General features: G+C 42.2%; 1 protein-coding gene across 1 annotated transcript in view; it reads right to left on the bottom strand.

Annotated features, from left to right (window-relative positions):
- Window positions 1-982: 982 nt before the first annotated feature.
- FOXO1 (forkhead box O1) overlaps window positions 983-21,444 on the bottom strand; it is a 159,664-nt gene continuing 139,202 nt past the window's right edge. Inside the window, exons 3-4 of the mRNA XM_006873718.1 lie at window positions 2,619-3,970; window positions 983-2,140 (exon numbers count right to left, since the gene is read on the bottom strand). Coding sequence (XP_006873780.1) covers window positions 2,633-3,970 — 1,338 coding nt within the window. The 3' untranslated portion in view covers window positions 983-2,140; window positions 2,619-2,632. The remainder of the gene's footprint in view (window positions 2,141-2,618; window positions 3,971-21,444) is intronic.

Here is a 21,444-nt window from a genome sequence, read left to right on the forward strand (position 1 = left end):
GAGGAATCAAGGCTTCTAAACCAGTCTTATTTTGGAGTGGCCAACAACAAAGGTAGTCAGAGGTGGCTTTTTGATGAATTTTTTAAATCACAGAAGTCATAGAGGAAAGCTTACAATATAGCTGGCCTTTCGTAGAAAGTTTATGAAGAACACTTGTGTTCTTGTCAAACATGTAAGAGAAATCAAGCCAACAAAGAGGCAATTAACATGCCAGAGAAAGCCAAGGGTGACCTGAGCCAAGTACACAAGGTCAGAACCTTCTTGAGGCCGGAGATGTTGCTGGGTGGCTGACTCTTTCATCATGCTGACTTCATGCCACACGATTTGAAACTATGGATAGATTAAATGGTTTTGCAAAGCCAATTAACTTTGTCGGTTACAGGTAACTGGAAAGTATTAAAATATAATAATCTGAATTATAATTTGGGATGTTAAAGGAATAATAAAGTTTCAAATTCTTAACATAAGCTAAGGTATTTAAAATAAATTCAAAATGTATAAATTACAGCTGCTTCACTCATTTTTGAATTAACTGCTCCAATTTTTAAACAAGGTCTAGTCTATTTGTTGTTGTTAAGCCATCTGGACTTAGGAATACAAAACATTCTACAAATTCCACTTTAAAATTTTCTCCTTCTACCTAAAACTTCCCAAGCAGGCTAAGTAACCTGTAGGACACAGAGAGAGATGATGGCGAGTGTCAACATAGCTCTTCAAGGCAGAGCTACAATACCAACCTCCATCTAGACCCAAGTAAGAGGAGAAAATCAGGTATCATGAGGGAAAACTTGCCAAGGCTCAACTCAAAGGTCAAGTTTATCAAACCCATAATTTGGGCAAAAGCACTGTTAGAGATGTAGGTCTCCCATCAGATCCACAAACATTATGAGGCCTCCCAGGAATAACGGGAACAACACGGCACATAGCATCCACCAGAGTACTCAGCACTAGGCCATGTGCAGAGCTAACAAAGTCAGTTATCGAAGCCGATGAAGTCTTATTCACATGTAAAACCACAGAAAGCTCTCCTACACGGGAACATAGTGTCCATAGGTTTACATCACTTTCTTGCCAAAGAAAGGGCCAAGAAACATTGAATATGCAAATACTAAATACATTTTTAAGATTATTCAGAAACATCACCAAGTAGCATCCCAAAGTATACAAACCAGTTAAACATGTATAAAATTAGTAACGAATCCAGTTAGAATTACAAAATGGAAATTATGAATGCGTCTCCAAATATCTGTGATTCCACAAATTTACAAGCAGACTATATTATATGTAACAAAGTAGACTCTAGTTTTAAGTCAGTATAGTTCAATATCAATTTCAAAAATGATCTCTCAAGTCCCAACAGTAACATCAAAAATCAGTCATCGGGAGACTAGAACCATTTAAATGTTTGTACAAATTTGCAAATAACAAAACAAACAAACAAGAAATAGAAAAAACCTGTACAAGGCTGGCATGTAATCTTTCCCCCTCCCCCCATCCCCAGAAAGAGTTAGACTAGTCCAGTATCTCAGCAGATTGATTAACAGGCTACTTGTTTTCCATTTAAAAGTATGTGGCAGTATGAACAGATCCAAAGCTGTTCACGGGAAGTGGCAGACTGGAGATCTTAGTTCTCTGTGATTCGTCTGTTCAGCAGAACACAGGTAGTACACACAAAAATTTAACTTATCAAGGGCATGAGACCATCACAGTATACAAAAAGAGTATAAACTTTCCTTGGACCAAATAAATGGATATTAAAAAAAAACAACAAAGAAACAAAAGCATACACAAATACAACTCTGTATCTACTGCTTATATACAAAATTGAGAGGACACCAGAATTCGAAAGTCTGTTCTGCAATGATATGGTGTAGTGAGTTTGGCACTTCATCATAATGAAATTTCCAATGGCACAGTCCTTATCTACAGCAGCACATAATCTGCAAACATTGGGCAAACATCCTGAACAGGAAAAGTGTCTTCATTGCCAAGTCTGATGAGAGGAGGGGAAAAAAAAAAGGAACACTTTTTTGTGTTTTTTTTTTTAATCAAGAAAACTAAAAGGAGGGGTGAAGGACATCTTTGGACTGCTTCTCTCAGTTCCTGCTGTCAGACAATCTGAAGTACTTTTAAGAGTAGCCTGGAGGGAAAAAAAACATATACACACACAATGAAAATAGAGCCAAATTAAAAATCAATTCGACTTAACATATTATAGTGATAGACACACTTATAAAGAAACATTAGGGCATTCTCAAAGCCCTGAAATCACTGAATGGGGAAAATTCCACTTTAAAAAACAATACAAAACAAAACAAAAAAACCCTTCAGGATTTGATTTGTATCAAATGCATTCATTTATTGAAGAGCTACTAAAGAGATGCAGCCATCCAACTGTCAAAAGAAAATCTGTATAGCAGTTACAAGAAGCTTCCTTATGTCTTAACTCAAAAGAAAAATGTGCAAGTTGCAGAAAGGGTGGGGATTGAATAATAAAAGATGCCTCTCTGCTAGGGGACATCAAAAAAGTTCTAACCATTAAAGACACAGTCACTGTGCGCCACTCTTTTAAGTACTATTTTCAGAAAGTCTTTTCATATTGGGGAGGACTTACCTGCTTGCTAAGTAACTCTTAGCCTGAGACCCAGCTATGAGTTGTCGTCTTGACACTGTGTGGGAAACTTTGGTTGGGCAACACATTGTCAAAGTTAAAATCCAAAGTATCTCCATCCATGAGGTCATTCCGGATGATGGACTCCATGTCACAGTCCAAGCGCTCAATAAACATGCCATCCAAGTCACTGGGGAGCTTCTCCTGGTGGAGAATGCCCATTCTGCCATAGCCGTGGCAGTTGCTCACTGAGGAATAGCCTCCTAGGGTGCTCATCTGCATGGGGTGAGGCAGAGGCACTTGCAATGGTGTCTTTCCTGGGGTCAGGCGGTTCATACCAGAAGTGTGAGGCATGGCATTTACAGTGTGGGGCAAGGCACGCCCATTAACTGCAGATGTTTGCTGAGCATGTCCAGGGTGGGTATGGGAGCTGGGATTCATCATTTTGTTATGAGACGCCTGACTGCCATAGGTTGGCATGACTGAATTTGGGCCCATCATCACATTCTGGCCCAGGACCCGGCTGTTGGATTGGGCTACCCCAGGGTCAACTGGTGTCATGATATCATTATGAGGAGGAGAGTCAGAAGTAAGTAACTCTTTCAGGAGTCCCGGTGCACAGTTATATTGAGTCATACCTCCATAACCCGATTTGTTGTCCTGCAGTGTTTGTATAGGCATCTGTGGCAAAGGGCTCATGCTGGATTGGCCGTAAGTGTATTTTTGGTAGTTTGGACTGGGTGAGTTCAGACTGGTGTTTGGAGGTGCAAATGAGTAGCATGGTGTCTGCTGCATCATGGTGCCAGGAGAAGACTGGGTTGAAACAGTTAATGATGTTGGTGAGGAGAGGAGGTTGAGATTATCTAACAGGTTTTCCATGTTTTCAGGATTGCTTATCTCAGAGAGGCTGGGCAGAGTGGATGCCATCTTGGCAGCAGAAGGTGGGTACACCATAGAATGCACATCCCCATCTCCAAGATCATCCTGTTGGGTCATAATTGGAGAAAGTCTCCCACTAATAGTGCTAGCATTTGAGCTAGTTCGAGGGCGAAATGTACTCCAGTTATCAAAGTCATCATTGCTGTGAGAACCAGGGCTCGAAGGCCATTTAGAGAACTGAGAGCCAGGGCTGTCCCCAGCACCCTCCTGGCCAGATTGGAGGGATGCTTTTTTCTTAGCTGCTCGGCCTCGGCTCTTTGCAAATTTACTGTTGTTATCCATGGATGCGGCTCTTCTCCGGGGGGATTTTCCACTCTTGCCTCCCTCTGGATTCAGCATCCACCAAGAACTTTTTCCAGTTCCTTCATTCTGCACACGGATGAACTTGCTGTGTAGGGACAGATTATGACGGATTGAATTCTGTAAAGCAAAACATTGTGTTAGAAGCATAATACTTTTCCATGTGGGAATTTACAATTCACTGTAGCTATGTATTACATGAAAGACAAATAAGATGCTGGAGTTGATGGTATAGATTTCAAGCACCCAATGCAAAACACCATAATGTGAGTTTGTTAAGCAATATGCTAGCCTTCACTGATAAGTGGCTGTGAATAAGGCATGTTGGTCAGAAACCAAACCTGGGTCTCTCCCATGAAAGGTGAGAACTCTAAGACTGTCTTCAAACATTATATTATTATAAACCTTCAAGATTTTTTGTATTTTAGGGGGTAATTATAGAGACTACGTCTTAAACCACTTAAATTGTACTTAGTTATTGTCGTTGATGTGAAGTGCTATCAAGTCGGTTCTGAATAGTGACTGAGGAGTGCCTGGTGAGCTTGAACCACCGATCTTGTGGTTCAAACTGACTTTGCAGTCCAGCGCATTAACCCAGAGCATCACACCAGGACTCCAATACTTAGCTACAATACCATGCAATATTACTTCATATAAGTTCCATGGACAATCCTTTCCACCCTGTGCTATAAGTGCTATAAGGATCAGCCTAAGCCCAATCCCCTCTTCTCCATCCACAATGCCAGCTGCCCTCATGACCCTTTCTTGCTGACTCCAGCCACCTGAAGATCACAGATGAAAAAGACAACAGTCCTTCAGATTGCCAAATAGGCAGGTGTTATAGCCCCATATTCGGGGAGTTTACATGTTTTACAAATTTGGAGCTGGTTTCCCACTATGGCATTAAGATATCAGCCAGAAAACAAAGCTCAGGAGTCCACACAGCACCCTTATTTTTTGACCTTCTGGCTCCTGTTTAGGTTCAACAATTTATCAGAATGACTCACAAAATTCAGAGAGAATATACCATACTCACAATTACAGATGCATTATAGCAAAAAAGAATACAAAGAAAGAGGCGTATAAGGTGAGGTCTGGGAGGGTTTCCAATGTGAGATTTCTATCAAATGACGTATTATTGCATTAGGCAAATCTGCAGGACAAGACCTTTTTAAAATGTTGAAGAGTGAAGATGTCAGCTTGAGGACTAAGGTGCACCTGGCCCAAGCCATGGTATTTTCAATAACCTCATACGCATGTGAAAGCTAGACAGTGAACAAGGAAGACTGTAGAAGAATTGATACTTTTGAGTTATGGTGCTGGAGGAGAATATTGAAGGTGCCGTGGGGTGCCAAAAGAACAAACAGATCTGTGTTGGAAGAAGTGCAGCCAGAGTGCTCTTTTGGACGCCAGGATGGCCAAACTTTGTCTCTCATACTTCAGACATATTGTCAGGAGGGACCAGTTGCTGGAGAAGGATATCAAGTTTGATAAGGTGGAGGGTCAAAGTAAAAAGAGGAAGAACCCTAGGGAGGTGGCTTGGCAAAGTGGCAGCATCAATGGGCTCAAGTGTGGCAACAATTGTGAGGTTGGCCCAGGATTGGGCAGTGTTTCATTCTGTTGTGCGTAGGGTTGCTATGAGTTGGTACTGACTCGATGGCACCTAACAACAACAACAACAACAACAACAACAACAAGGGACATAATGGAATCCTAGTGTGGCACTGTAGGGCAAGCACTGGACTACAAGGTCAGTTTGAACCTCAAGGTCAGTGGTTCAAACCCACTAGTCGCTCCTCGGAAACCCTATACAGGGTTGCTATAAATCGAAAACAACTCAACAGCACTTAACAAGGGATGTGCTACCCTCCTGAGTGATATTCTCATCAACTAGAAAGTTCTCTAGTTCAAGGCTTTGTCACTTAGTCTAGCTGGTAGGCTATACCAGGCCTCCTGAGGCAAGTTTATACAACTTCTCAAGTGAGTATTCTCTGGTCTGACTTGCACACATTTTCAGGTGTGGCTTGTAAGTCACAGAACAAGGGAACTCCAATTATTTCAGAAGTAATTTCTTCAGAATCTAGAATGAAGATCAAGATCACCTTACTTAGTCCTTTACCCCACAATGCTTACGGTCCAAACTGACCTTGTACCCCAGTGTTTACCCTACAGTGCCACACCATGACTCCATATGCCATTTATACAAAGTGAGAAGTTTTTTATAACTAGGCACAAGTGATTATGAAAAAGCAGAACTCAAGAATTAAAAGCACAAATATGAATTAAGACCTAGATTCATTTACACATTTCAATCAATCCCATTAAGCAAATTCAGTTAACTATGAGAAAAACAGAATTGCCAAGAAAAGAAACATTTAAATTCAATGACAACTTCCCATCCTCCCACCTGCCTGCCAATAAAAACTAGTGCACACCACAGGATAGATACTAGATCCTCTGCACCCGTCCCTACCCCCCAAAAAAGACAACATAGAAGAGAAAGAACTGATGACGAATACAAGGGAAGTGTGAGACTTCAATCTGCTAAGTATGTGTGTGATTAGTTGAGCCACGTACATACCTAAGACCATAACTAAGAAAAATCAACTGGTTTTGAGCATTTAAGTGGCTCTGCTATTTAACAGCTATATGACTTTGGGAAGCTGCTCAGCCTTTGTACATGTGCCTTAACTTTCCTCATCTGTAAAACAGAGATGGATCCTTCCTGGGTTATTATCTGATTAAGTGAGATAGACGCTGCTGTAAAGTGCTGTTGAGTCATTCCAACTCACAGTGACCCTGGTGGGTTTGAACGGCTGACCTTGTGGTTCGCAGTTCAGTGCTGATCCTATAGCTCCACACCAGGCGTTCTAGTGATTAGATAAGACAGACAGAAAGATAGAAAGAATAAAATGCTTGATGGTGCTTAATAGTATAAGGAATCGTGATCAAAGAGTTAAAAGATTTCAAATTGAGGATACAGATTTTATCACTTAAAGCCCTGCTTCCCTATTCCTCATTAGTGGAGGATGAATAAGACTATAAGGGATATTACAAACACAAGCCCACACTCCAAGCACATGGTGAAGTAGAACAAAGACAGTCTTTCAAACTTCAGGCTATAAATTGAGGAAGTCCCAATTTGATTCACCCACTGAATATGTGGCTAGGCTGTGGCATTTGAGATAGACTTGGAGACACATCTGGAAAAGGAAAGTGGAAAACCCTGAGCTGATTGGAAGGAAGCACCTAGCTTTACTTATATCTTTGTCTCCAAACAGCACAAAACACACAACAGATTCTTGCTATCAGCTCATTCAGCTACCTATGTAGCCCTTCATCAAGTCTCAGTGCCCTCAGCCTGCTCCCCAGTATAGGAGTGAAAGTGTGGGTCCCAATCACCCTGAGGGTGAGGCTGTGTGCAAGGCCCCTGGACTTCCTTGGCCTCCTCTGCTAACAGTGCAAGGGTCAGATGACTGAACACCCCGGGTCCCCCAGCATCTCTCCTTGACCACAAAAAGCCTCTGGCTAGATTTGTGGTCACCCAGGGATGCAGCCACAACACCCACATCCTCATGCCATCAACTAAGATGCCTACAATCTAATCGCTGCACGAGGGTAGAGCCTTTACAAGTAGGACAAGGCCAGTGCTTCAACACAAATATGAGAATCTCACTTTCTAATAGAAGACATATATTCAGACCCAACAACTAGGGTTGAGAAATCTACACGTTCCAGTGTCCTGTGGACTACATTCTTCCCCAGGACTGCAACACCCAGCTATGGGGCAAGTCTCTCTGCCAGAGCACACAGTAAGTGCAGGCCATGGGGCAGCTCCCCTCTTCCTTCCCACCTAGGAATTCATCCCCAGCTGAAGACACATGCCTTGAGAACAACAATCCCAGCAATAGGACTGCATGATAGTAAGTCAGTTCTGACTCGGCAATTCTACGGACAGAGCAAAATTGGGTTTGCTAGGTTGCGATATGCAGATGATACAACCTTGATCGCTGAAAGTGAAGAGGACTTGAAACATTTACTTATGAAGATTAAAGAGCACAGCCTTCGATATGGATTGCATCTCAATGTCAAGAAAACAAAAATCCTCACCACTGGACCAATAAACATTCTTATCAATGGAGAAAGGATTGAAGTTGTCAAGGACTTCATTCTTCTTGGATCAACTATCAACACTCGCGGAAGTAGCAGTCAAGAGATCAGACGACGTATTGCACTGGGCAAATCTGCTGCACAGGAACTTTTTAAAGTATTGAAGAGCAGAGATGTCAGCTTGAGGACTAGGGTGCGCCTGACCCAGGCCATTGTGTTTTCAACAGCCTCATATGGATGCGAAAGCTGGACAGTGAATAAGGATGATCGTAGAAGAATTGATGCCTTTGAGTTGTGGTGTTGGAGGAGAATACTGAGGGTGCCATGGACTGCCAAAAGAACCAATAGATCTGTTTTGGAAGAAGTGCAGCCAGAGTGCTCCTTGGAGGCCAGGATGGCTAAGCTTCGTCTCTCCTACTTTGGACATGTAGTCCGGAGGAAACAATCGTTGGAGAAGGATGTCATGCTGGGTAGGGTGGAGGGTCAGAGAAAAAGAGGAAGACCTCCAACGAGATGGATCGGCCAGGTGGCATCATTGATGGACTCGGGGGTGGCAGCGGTGGTGAGGTTGGCCCAGGATCGAGCATTGTTTCGTTCTGCTGTGCATGGGGTCGCTATGAGTCGGTTCCAACTCGATGGCACCTGACAACAACAACAGGTTGTAATATTTATGGAAGAAAATGGTCAGGCCATTTTCATGCACACAACATGTATTACGTGCCATTGAGTGGGTTGGAACCATCAACCATTCAGTTAGCAATAAAGTGCTTAACAAATGTGCCACCAGGGCAAGGGACTTCATGTCCCTAGTGTGCCACTATCCTATGGGAAGGTTTTGTATATGCTCATACATACTCACAATGAGATGGAGGGACACAAGAGTCATAGTAATGGACTCAAACGTATTGTGGGACAGAGAATTAGTTAATGTCCCTTCCAGTTAGAGTCTGAAAACTCCCACCAAATGACTTTTTCCTGTTGGTTCTGGATAAGAGAAGGTGAGACAGATGCTGAAAGGATTATATGGTTCCAATATGACTCACTGTTAACAGAAGTTCATTGTGATTTCGGAAACTAGGAAACTCTAATGTAGCTATGAGCAACCTGAGACATGGGAAGGGGGATTGTGCTACCAGGACGAACCAGGAGTGGAGTCTGTCCTCTGGACCCTGAGACACCTGTGCACTGAACCTCCTTCATCCAGGAGGCAGAGCTGTAACACTGGAGGAGGGGTAGCAGAGCAACAGCAGCAGAACCAAGAACCACAGCACGAGATAAGAGTGGTGGGCTTCTCAGCCCATGGAGCAAGTAAGCCTGAATGCTTTTGGGCAGGGGACTCACTTGTGTAGTAGGGATCCTCAAGGCACTGAATTGGAAAGCTAGATTTGTTTACCCATGAAGTTAGAGCAAAGTGCCTTTGGGCTGAGGAATAATGTCCACTCCTTTGGCTGGAAAAGACAAAACCTAGTATTAAAATTAAATGTGCAAAGATATGCCATTAGAAAACTAAAAGGGAAGAAAACTCTCAGCATTTCTCAAGCTGAAAAAAAGTAAGAAAAAATTTAAACCAACTTGAAATACTGAAGGATTCTTTGGGCAGAATATTGAATGATACAGAAAGTATCGAAAGTATCAAAAACAGAGTCATTGTTCAAAGGAGAAATGATTGATGTTCAGCCATTTCTAGAAGAAGCATATGAACAAGAGCCAATGGTAAAGAAGAAAGCAGTTCAAGCTGCACTGAAGGCAATGCTAAGAACAAGGCTCTGGAAATTGATGGAATACAAATTGAAATCTTTCAACAAACAAAGGCAGCACTGGAGGCACTCATCTATTCAAGAAATTCAGAAGGCAGCAACCTAGCCAACTGACTGGATGAGATGCATATTTGTGCCCATTCCAAAGTGAGGTGACCTCATGGAATGTGGAAATCATCAGACAATATCATTAATATCACATGCAAGTAAAGTTTTGCTAAAGATAATTCAAAAACGGCTGCAAGAGTACACTGACAGGGAACTTCCAGAGGTTCAAGCCAGATTCAAGGATGGGAAACAAGAGACATCATTGCTAATGCCAGATGGATCTTGTATGAGCCTGTACTTTATTGACTATGTAAAGGCTTTCAATTGTGTGGATGATGACAAGATAGGGACAGCATTGCAGAGAATCCATATTCTAAAACACTTCATTGTGCTCCTGAGGAACCTGTACATAGACCAAGAGGCAGTCATTCAACAGACCAAGTCAACACGGAATGATTTAAAATTAGGAATGGTGTGTGCCATATTTATTCAATCTGTATGCTGAGCAAATAATCTGAGAAATTGGGTTATGAGAAGAAGAATGTGGCATCAGAATTGGAAGAAAGACTCAACAATCTGTAGATGATACAACCTTGTTTGCTAAAAGTGAAGAGGACTTAAAAAACTTGCTGATGAAAAAGAATCTCAATGTAAAAGAAAACAAAAATTCTCCCCTCTGGACCAATAAATAACATCATGATAAATGGAAAAAAAATTGAAGTTGTCAAAGACTTCATTTTGCTTGGAAGCAGCAGTCAAAAATCACGTGACGAATTGCACTAGGCAAATCTGTTGCACAAGATCTCTTTAAAGTGTTAAAGAGCAAAGATGTCAGTTTGAGGACTAAAGTACACCTTACATAAGCCATGATATTTTCAATAGCCTGATATGCATGTGAAAGTTGGATGGTGAATAAGGAAGGCCACAGAAGAATTGATGCATTTGAGCTATGGTGTTGGAGGAGAATATTAATAGTACTAAAGATTGCCAGAAGAACAAACAAATCTGTGTTGGAAGAAGTACAACCAGAACACTCCTTGGAAGCCAGGATGGCGAGCTTTTGTCTCTCATACTTTGGACACACTGTCAGGAGGGACAAGTCCATAGGTAAAGTGGAGGGTAAGCAAAATCGAGAAGAACCCCCAATGAGATGACCTGGCACAGTGGCAGCAGCGATGGGCTCAAGTTTAACCACAATTGTGAGGAGGCTCAAGACCAGGCAATGTTTCGTTCTATTGTGCATTAAGGTTGCTATGAGTTGGAATGGACTCGATGGCACTTAACAACCACCACTACCTTTGGACATTATCAGAGCCCTAAAAGAGCTTTGCAACACTGCCGGAGCAGGGCAGATTCCAGACCAAGGAGCCGAGGGCCAAAGAGGCCTGCTTGTGAGCATGGCTGAGAAGAGACTGTCCTGACTGAAAAAAAACTATGCCCTGAGTACTTCTAATTCTGCATTGTAACCTGTTAGCTACCCTAATGAAGCCCATCACTGTGAGTGTGGTGGCCACTGCAATGACTTATTAAATCCAGCTGAATAGAGTGCTGTGGGAGAACAGTTGGTGCCACTTTGTATACATATTAACACTTATGTAGAAGCAATGGGCCAGGCAAAGTTCCCGTCTTTATATGTATGTCGCCATAAATTGGAGCTAACTCAACAGCAGCTAACAATGCACACTCACAAGGCCACCGTCACATCTGCTGTCACCAACCCTAGCAAACCTTGGTTTAAACTGCTCCTTCAGGAGGCAAGCTTGCCTCTGGGGCACCACGGCAAGCCCTGGATCTCTGACTCTGCAAAGCCTTCTGTCCACGGAGAGTCTGGGGCACTGGCACAACATTCCATCCCAGCTGCTTTGCTTTTGTAACACAATAGACACACAGATAAGCCACAATGAAACTTCTGGAGGAGAGGAAGCGTGACTACTGTCCCTGTCACATTTGGTTAATGATAAAAGGCCACGAAAGACCCTCCTAGATAGGAGCTTCCTGGTTGTCTGCACTGACCTGGGGCAGGGGTGGTGCAGCTCCGAAACAGATTTGATGATTACATCTGCAACTGTCACAGTGAGGATTTTATCTAGACAGCAGAACATGTCATCATGAATCCTTTAAAAAGTTCAAGAACCATTTGCAGACTCAGTAAAACATAAACTAATTCACTCACTAGATTTTTTTTTTAACGTCCAAAGCAATCCCTCACTGATGAAAACGTTACACTGCACATTTCTGTAAAAGGACATTTCAGGCCGCTCTCTGAGTAACAGAGCTGTCTCTTAACTTTGCTAACAATTAAAGTATTTTTTTTTTCCCCTGAACAGGAAAAGATTTGCTGTGCAGGACTTGTTACATAAATTCCTGTTTTTCACACAGCCAGCAGGACATTAAAAAAGTTATGATTTCCAGCCCAGAGTGGGGGTGGTGCAGAGTGCTGGAGAGGTAAATCTTGTAAAAATATGGTATGGCACTGTGGGTTAATGCACAAGGTCGGCTTGAACCACAAGGTTGGAGGTTCAAATTCGCCAGCTGCTCCTTGGAAACCAATACAGGGTTGCTATGACACAGAACTGACTTGAAACACTTAACAACAACAATGAATGATATTGTGCCTACAAATCCCTGCCAGATGCAGACAAGGCTCAATAAAAGCACAGCTTTACCCATGAAAATGTACAGCAAGGCCACAAGAAAGAGTCAGCTTTGGGACGCTCAATTCTGAACTATGAATAAATGTTACATGAGGATAATGACAGAGTGTGAGGGGGCAAAGGGCTGATGAACTGGAAATCACTTACCCAAGCCCTGAGTTGCTGTATAATGTAATTAGTGAGAGGAGCGTGTCAGCAGATCTCCCCACCAACAGCTAGCTTTCTCTGCCGCCAGCCTTTCTGCAAAGGTGGGGTTAGAAATAGCCAGGTTGCACCAGGCATGGCTCCCTGAGCTGGTCCCTGCTTTCCTCTGCAGGCCTGAACACCCACAGAGCAGCTCTGACCTTGGGAAGTCTGGCCTGGTGATCCTATGGACCGGAACATGCTGCTGTGGGCATAGGGCAGCAGGAAGGCTCAACAACAGCACGGCTGGCTGTTTCTAACTCTAGGTACTACTGTGCCAATGTGCTTGACAGCCTGGATACTGAGTTCCTTAAGAGGAGGGGGCTAGAGGTTATTTCTATTTCACAGTGACAAGAGACCTTCATGAAACGTGTGTTGACTGACATCCCAAAAACATGAGAGAGAAGACAGAATGCCCCACTCATGTATCAGTTCATGCCAATGAATATTTATTTGTTCTTAATGTAGTTAGTTCCTGCCCAGTCAGCCTTGTTCCTGGGGATACCATTGACAGACTGATTTTCAGAAGCTGATCACCAGGCCTTTTTTCCTAGTACACCAGTCTGGAAGCTCTGCTAAAATCTGCTCAGCATTATAGCACCACACAAGCTTCCACGGACAGGTGGGCAGTAGCTGTACACAGGTTTCATTGGCCAAGAATCAAGTCAGGGTCCCCTGCATGGAAATCAAGAATTCCACCACTGACCCACCATAGTCCTCAGTTGACATGTACTGCCCCAGTGGTTCTGTAGGATAAGCAAAGAGATGCTAACCACAAAGTCAACAGGTCAAACCTACCAGTTGCTCTGAGAGCGAAAGATCAGGCTTTCTGTTCCTGTAAAGATTTATAGTCTCAGAAGCCCTACATACGGTGTTATGTGTCAGAAATCAACTCAATGGCAGTGGGGTTTTTTGCCTTTGTATATTTTGTGCTAGATGAAATGAAGGGCAGAGAAGGACTCAGTCCCAGAGCCTGCCCACTGAGAGTTTAATGATCTCAGTGGGGATCAAGCCCACATAAACAGCACTTAACACGACAGAAAATGACACATATAGGACTGTCCGGAACATATAGAACCCTGCCTCCAAAGGTCACCACCTGCCACCATTTTCTGTCTTGGTTCCACTGTCCCTTCCTTCCGGAAACACTTCTTTCTTTCATTATTATTATTATTATTATTTTTAAAAGCTATGATTGAGGACTGAGTAAAAGCATACAAGATAGGTCATCAGTTTTACATTCAACAAATCTTATTTTCCTTTCATTACAATGATTACAATGTCCTCCATGCGCTAGCAGTTAACAGTATTTACCTCTATTTTTTTGATATACATATTGTTGTTGTTGTTAAGTGCCGTTGAGTCGGTTCCAACCCATAGCGACCCTGTACAGGGTTTCCGAGGGTGTAAATCTTTATGGGAATAGAAAGCCTCATCTTTCTCCCGTGGAGTGGCTGGTAGTTTCGAACTGCTAACCTTAAGGTTCGCAGCCCGATTCGTAACCACTACGCTACCAGAGCTCTCACACAGAAAATATATATTTGCTTAAATGTCCAAAGGGTTCATTTTGCAAGCCAGTCTCCTCCCCACAGGCACACAAGCCTTTCTCAGTCCATGGGCCTAGGGTCCTCAGCTGCTCTGTCTCTTGGTGCCCTGTCTCTGCTTGTTGCAGCTTTTCTGGTTAGGATCCCACACTCTACTCATGCTCTTCCCTTTTGCTAGTCTCACAGTCCTCTGTTTCAGAAATGAAAGATTAACTACACCCCCTTTTAGTTTCACATCTTCTACATTTGCAATTGTGACAATCGCATTTAGTGATGATAAAAATCACTCACTATTGAATCATAAAATGCTATCCCCACCCACCCCCATCCTGTTTCACAAGACCCATCTGGACAAGAGGTAAACTATTCTGTTGGAATTCTACCTCATCCGCCTTATTCTGAAACTAAGCACACTCATGAACGCTTGTTAGCCAGCCACTTCTTGCCTTTATAGTCCCCATATTTGATAGCCAATGTTTAAGTTGCCCATCCCTATCAACTCAGTGTACTGAGAAGGCAAACATGATCCTTGATATGAAGAATCCTTCCCAAAATGGAATTTTGAGCAACTCCATCCATAAGCAAAAGTCTAGTTCAACTTGATGAACCAGAAACACTTCTTGATAAGTCACCTAATCCTGCAACTCTCTAATACAGTATTCCTTATTTACTCACCACAAATGATGATTCTGTCTGCTGTCGTGGGCTTGACGGGCTCCCCTACACTATGAGTGGTAAGGCCAGGAACCCTGTTCTGTCTTCTCTGATACTGTCTCCTTATGGCCCCATCCCTAGTAGGCGCTTAAGTATTTGATTCATGAATCAGCAGTATCTATATACATCAGGCTACTGCAAACTAATGTGCTAGTTTGCAAGGTCAATTTGAATTTCAAGTTTGGTGGTTCAAGCTCACCAGTTGCTCCTTGGAAACCCTGTACAGGGTCACTATGCATGGGAACCAACTCAATGGCACTTAACAACAACACTAGAAAGATTAAATGAGATACTGCATGCAACACATACTTCAATTAACACCAGGCCGATGTTATTGTTATTTTTATTAGGAAAGCTGTATCACTAAAATGCTCCATGTGTGACAAAAAGTAATACAAACATTAGTCTCACTTGTATTTTATAATCTGAGGAGAAAGCATTACGGCACTTTCTCTTGAACTCTATGCTGCAGGGGAATACTGTGGACAGCTGTTAACAAGAAATACAGATGCACTCCAGTCACTTTGTCAGTGTGGTTTGCCTTGAGCCTGGAAGTGATGAGCCATTTGGCAGGTCCTCCTCACACTCTGGAACTGCCCATGTGTGCACAAAGAAGCAGGCAGCAGGTGTCAAAGCAGGGCAGCTTCACGAAGGCCACGGTTATGACTGTGCTCTACTGTGCAACCAGCCTCGGACATTGGCCCCCAGGGAGAACTGTACACTTTCCATCTCAGGGTGCTTCCACTGCAAGATGAGTGGGGAGGTTCAGAAACTAATCAGTACAGCATTTACTTACTTTCCAATTAGACAGCTCATTCTTTTCATACCTTTATTTGCAAGGGTGTTATATAATGCACTTACATGTAACATACAAACAAAAGTTCAATCAAAAAGGCATTTGACTTTTTAAATGTTTAGAGATCAGGAATCTATTACAAAAAGGTGTCTTGGTGGTACAATTGTTAGGTGCTCAGCTGCTAACCAAAAGGTTGTGGTGGATTGAACTCAACAGAGCTCTTCTGGAGAAAAGATCTGGCAACCTGCTGCCCTAAAGACCGGGCCTTAGAAGCCCTGTGGTACGGCAGTTCTGCACTGTAGGGTCACTAGGAGTTGGAATCAATTCAATGGCACACAACAACAGTTTATTACAAGTAACCTTTTAGAAGCCTGGATACCCCAACAAACATCAAGGGTACAAAACTTACTCTTAGTTGAGAAAGTCTTCTCAAACCAGGAGAAAGGACCTGATCCACCCCTCTGCCTGCAACTCTGTGCTGGCTCCTGACCACTTCTTTTTACTCCAGGGCTTCCCCTCCCAATCCTGCCTGCAGACTTGAGTTGCCCAACTCTGACCCATCTGTCAGCTGTCAGCCAGGGGCCTTCCATTACTGCTTCATTCCACTTACTCTGGTCACTGTGCTTAAACAAACAAAAAGCTCCCCCTTCCCCCATTCAAATCAGTATGCAATACATTTTCATACTCCAACACAGACCCAATCACATAAGGCAGTTATTACTGGCACCATTTACAAAATGAAGTTCAGAGAAGGTTTTGTCCAGCTAGGACTCAAACCAAGTTTTCATGGCCCTCCCTGAAGCAATGCTGTTCCTCCATGGCTTTTCTACAGTGATTAAGCACACTTTTAACACTGAAGCTACATGGGTGCATCATGAGAGACGGGAAATCGTTCTGTCTATAAAAATTCATTTCTGTCTTTACCAGGAGGTATGACTTGCTTTTATTCCCATAGGTCAGTCTGTATCAGAAAGCAGAGCTGTGTAAGTGTGAATTTCAGACGTGAGCAATGCCCAGAGAATGCCTGTAAAAAGAGGCTCTAGGGACTTCTGGTGTGGTGCTACAGAATAAACACTGGACTACATACTACAAGTTCAAATCCACTAGCTGCTCCTCAGAAACCCTATACGGATGGCTATGAGTCATAACTGACTCGACAGCACTTAAAAACAACAAAAAGGGACTTAATAGGTGAACGGAAAGGTTCTCATAGACCCCCATCTATCTAAAAGTGCGTAGTGGTTACGAATCGGGCTGCGAACCTGAAGGTCAGCAGTTCGAAACTACCAGCTGCTCCGCGGGAGAAAAGATCAGGCTTTCTACTCCCGTAAAGATTTACACCCTCAGAAACCCTGTATGGGGTCGCTATGGGTCGAAACCGACTCGATGGCACTTAACAACAACCTATAGGAGGGTGAGGGCAAGAGTTATCAACTCACAGAAAAAGAACTTCCAACAAGACACTGGAATATGTGAACAAGTGAACTTGCTACAGTTCTAAAAAAAAAAAAACGAATTTATCTAGCATTTGAAAAGATTTATCTAAAGCATTTATCTAATTCCTCTGAACTTTCTTTCTCACTATATTCAACTAAGATACAACTTCCCAATGTGGACTCTATTCTCTCCCACTTCTTTTTCTTTTTCATGCTATCTCTTCTTGCACTTCCATAAGTGAAAACAAACTAAAGATGAAGCGAGGTTAGTCTCTACTGAACAGAGTTCTTAAAAAAAGCAACAGCTTTTTAAAAGAACCCATTCTGGTCACAAATAGAAAGAAAGCATATAACCTTTTGCCAATCATTCCTTTTATAATATAGTGATGTCAATGGACATCTGTTTATCAATAGGTAGTCACATATATCCAGCTTTAAAAGGCATTACAAATGAAGATCCACCGCGAAGAGTTAACCTATATTCTTAACCCACAGGTCTAGGCCTTAAACCCTTCTTCCATGAGGTGGCTTTCATTTCCCCAAGCTCCTTTCTTCTTGCTTATTAGTAGCAATGATCCCAAAGGCCACTCTCTCATTCCTAGTTTGCACTAAACTGAGAGCTTCTTTAGAAACCCCTGGGCTGTGGACAGGGGAATCAGCAGCCTCATAAAACTTGCAAGCAGGATAGCACTGGGAAGGTCATCTGGCCTAACACCCTTGCTTTATGGTAGGAAAAATTAGAGTTCAGGGAGATGAAAATGCTGATGGAAAGCTGATAGGTGTTAATAAAAATAAAAAAGAAAGAAAGAGAGCAAGAGAGGGAGAATCACATGAGGCTTTAGTCTTAAAAGAAACAGAAAATATCCAAAATGCAATGGCCTCTCCCCAACCAAGTCAAGCCTTAGCTCTAGATTTTTTAATTGCTACATACACGTTTCATTCTACCAGCTGTATCTTTGACTCAAATCACTCTGTAGAAAGGAAAATATGACTACATTAAAGCAGCCTCTGCTAAAAAAAAAAAGAAAAGAAAAGACTGTGAGACATTATACTCTCATGTAAAACGGCACCAAAAAAATCCAATGTAAAAATGCATAGGTGTCACCAGAAACTTCGTATCTTTGGTAGGGGTGTCCCCAAGGGGGCCTGCTAGATGCCTCTGACCTCACTAATCCTCAGTTTTCACATGCACACAAACCATATGGAACTGTTAGGGACCAAATGTTATCATGTATGTGGAAGGTGCTTATTAGCAGATCAACCTGGCACAACGATGAGGCAATAAACGCTGGCTATTTTGTTACAGGAAGTAGAGGGATATATAAACAGGAATTTGTAAGCCATCACGAATGTTACAACTTGATTAAAAACCATTCATCACAAACTTCCTGTTTAACAGCCAGCCAGCCTTGTTTCCATGTCCTCACATCTGAGGTGCTATCCTGCATTTACAAAAAAAAAATTTTTTAAGTGTGCTTTCTCCTCTTAAGATTTAAAAATTTCAAACTTGGTCATTTGAGTTCCGTGAGGAACTCAAATTAGGCTTGTTGTATCTATCCATAAGGTTGTTGAAGGAGAGGTGCATCTCCCTCTCTGATCTGAGATGCCAGTTTGATGATCATTTATATGCAAGAGAGCAGTTACTATAACTATGCTCTTTCTCATCTCTTCTCAAAGACACTAGTCACCACAGCCATGTTGTTTATGGAAAGCAAACTCTAAGGATGCTCAGGGGCAGGGAGAGGGGCATGATTAGAGGACAATGTGACTAGAAGTTGAGTTCCACACAATGGGAGTCTGGTTTTAAGACAGCAAAACGAAAGGTAGAGGCCCACCAGCTAAAGTACGGGTGAGTAGGGTACTCTGCAATGAAAAACAGGCCATGTCCCATGGTCTGCCTGATCTTTAACAAACTCTCTAATTAACTGAAAGCCTAGTATTTCAGAGTAACATTTCAGCTCATACTTAGGATTTTAAAACAAAATGGAAACTTCAGCAATAAAGCAGGAAATGTATTTAAATAACCACGGCACATAACATCATCATCATCAAACTATACCAAGCTTTTGCTTCTCAGAAGGTAGTAAATTAAACAGAAGCATAATGCTTCCCTTTTACCATAAAGTTTAACTATGTCCCACAGAAAACCATGTTATCAAAGTAAGCTACATTTTAGTGAAAGGAAGGGCAAGCACTTAATTTTTGAGATGTAATGTGGCAGTGGAAGTCTTTTGATATCAATCAATTCCATATGCCCAGAGTACTATCTGAAACTAAGAACCCTAAAACACACAATCCAGGCTAAGTTGAAACAACTTTGAAGTTTCATTACCTTAGATGCAAACATCTAGTGTACCAGATCACCTTCTAGACCCTCTATAAATTGCCAAGGTAGACTTCTAGTTTAAGAAAATCCAAAAAACAACAACAACAAAAAAAAAACCTGAAACAACTGAATGCTGACATACATCTATTTGGGTGTAAGCACCAGAAGTACCAACAAAGCCAACTCTCAAAGGAACATTACCAACCCTGACTAATAAGGACTCAATGGTGGATATACAGGGACTAAATCTGATGGAGTTTCAAATCTTTGAAATGTCTCGTTCCTTTAAAGCAGGGGTGAGGAACGTTCAGCCTGTGGGCCCTATGAGGCCCTCAAAATAATTTGGTCTGCCAAGGCAACCTCAGTTCCAGCCATTACATTTGTTGTTGTTCTTAAATGCCATTGAGTTGGTTCTGACCCATAATGACCCTGTATAGGGTGTTTCCAAGGAGTGACTGGTGAGCTTGAACCGCTAACCTTGTTATTCAAATGGCTTTGCAGTCTGGCACATTAGCCCACAGCGCCACACCAGGACTCCAGTATTTACATTAGGAGTGCATTAATTAAATGTCTGACCAAATATAAGTTGATAATTCTGAATGGCCCGAGAATAATGCTACAAATTTTGGCTGTAAAAAGGTTCCCTACACCTGCTTTAAAGGGATTGGTGGGCTACAAAGGATTTCAAAGTGGATTCTGTTTCTCAGGGGATTAATTATCATTTCTGTGCCACACTCAGGCATCCCTGATGACCATCTAACCCAGGGAGGTATCAAAACCAGGCACCACCAAGTCCATAGCCAATAGCCACTAAGCTCAGCTGCTAACCAAAAGGAATCTATCCTTTTTGAAACTTCCATTCAAGAAGCCACCTAGAATACGGACTTTATTTTCTGCTCTTGCCTTACTGTTTCAGACACACAGGGGCCCCACCATAGGAGAATATAAAGAGGAAACCAATTTGTTGCTGAAGTGATCCTGTTGTTCCCTAATGAAAATCTTTGGTCTGTTTTATAGTCCACACCATTTTTGTAATCTGCAATGGTTCTATAAATGTACAGCATTACAATGCAATTATCTCTTTGGTTTCCAGAAAAATACAATAAAACAAAATAAAAACTAAACACAAAGCACAATTAGGACCTATTCTTATGAGGAACTCAAATTAGGCACAAAATGAAACACAACTTATCAATAGTTTGATCATTTAAAAAACTTCCTAAAGTTACTGGAGGACGGAGATCTGGTAGTATACTGGTTACAAGTTGGGTTGTTAACCGCAGGTCAGCAGTTCGATCCTACCAGTGGTTCCATGGGAGAAAGATGAGGCTTTCTGGTTCTGTGAAGATTTACAGCCTTGGAAACCCTATAGAGGGTCACACGGAACTGACTCCGTGGCATATCACCACCACCACCACCAAAGCAAATTTTAATGTATTCTATCAGAGTTAGTTATGAGCCTACTAAATCTGTTTATGTTATGTAAATGTTTATTCAAGCTTTGGGCCCAAACTATTTAAAATATCAACAAAAAAATTTTATGAAGATAAATTAAGACAAGAAAACTGGAAATGTTGCTGTTAGATGCTGCCAAGTTGGTTCCAACTCAGAGAGACCCTATGCATGACAGAATGGAACACTGCCTGATCTTGTGCCCTCCTCACAATTGTTATGTTTCAGCCCATTGTTGCTGCCACTGTGTCAATCCATCTTGTTGGAGTGGAGGTCTTCATCTTTTTTGCTGACCCCTTAACTTTTTCCAAGCGTGATGTTCCTCTCCATGAGCTAGTCCCTCCTGATAGTATGTCCAACATATGAGGGAAACATTCTGGCTGTACTTCTTGTAAGAAAGATTTATTGGTTCTTCTAGCAGTGCATGGTACTCTCAATATTCATCACTAACACCGTAATTCAAATGCATGGATTCTTCTAGAGTTTTCCTTATTTACTGTTCAATTTTCAAATGCATTGTTGTTGTTGTCAGGTGCCATCGAGTCGGAACCGACTCATAGCGACCCCATGCACA

This window comes from Chrysochloris asiatica, unplaced genomic scaffold (genome assembly GCF_000296735.1).
Source record: "Chrysochloris asiatica unplaced genomic scaffold, ChrAsi1.0 scaffold00250, whole genome shotgun sequence".
Classification (NCBI taxonomy): Eukaryota; Metazoa; Chordata; class Mammalia; order Afrosoricida; family Chrysochloridae; genus Chrysochloris; species Chrysochloris asiatica.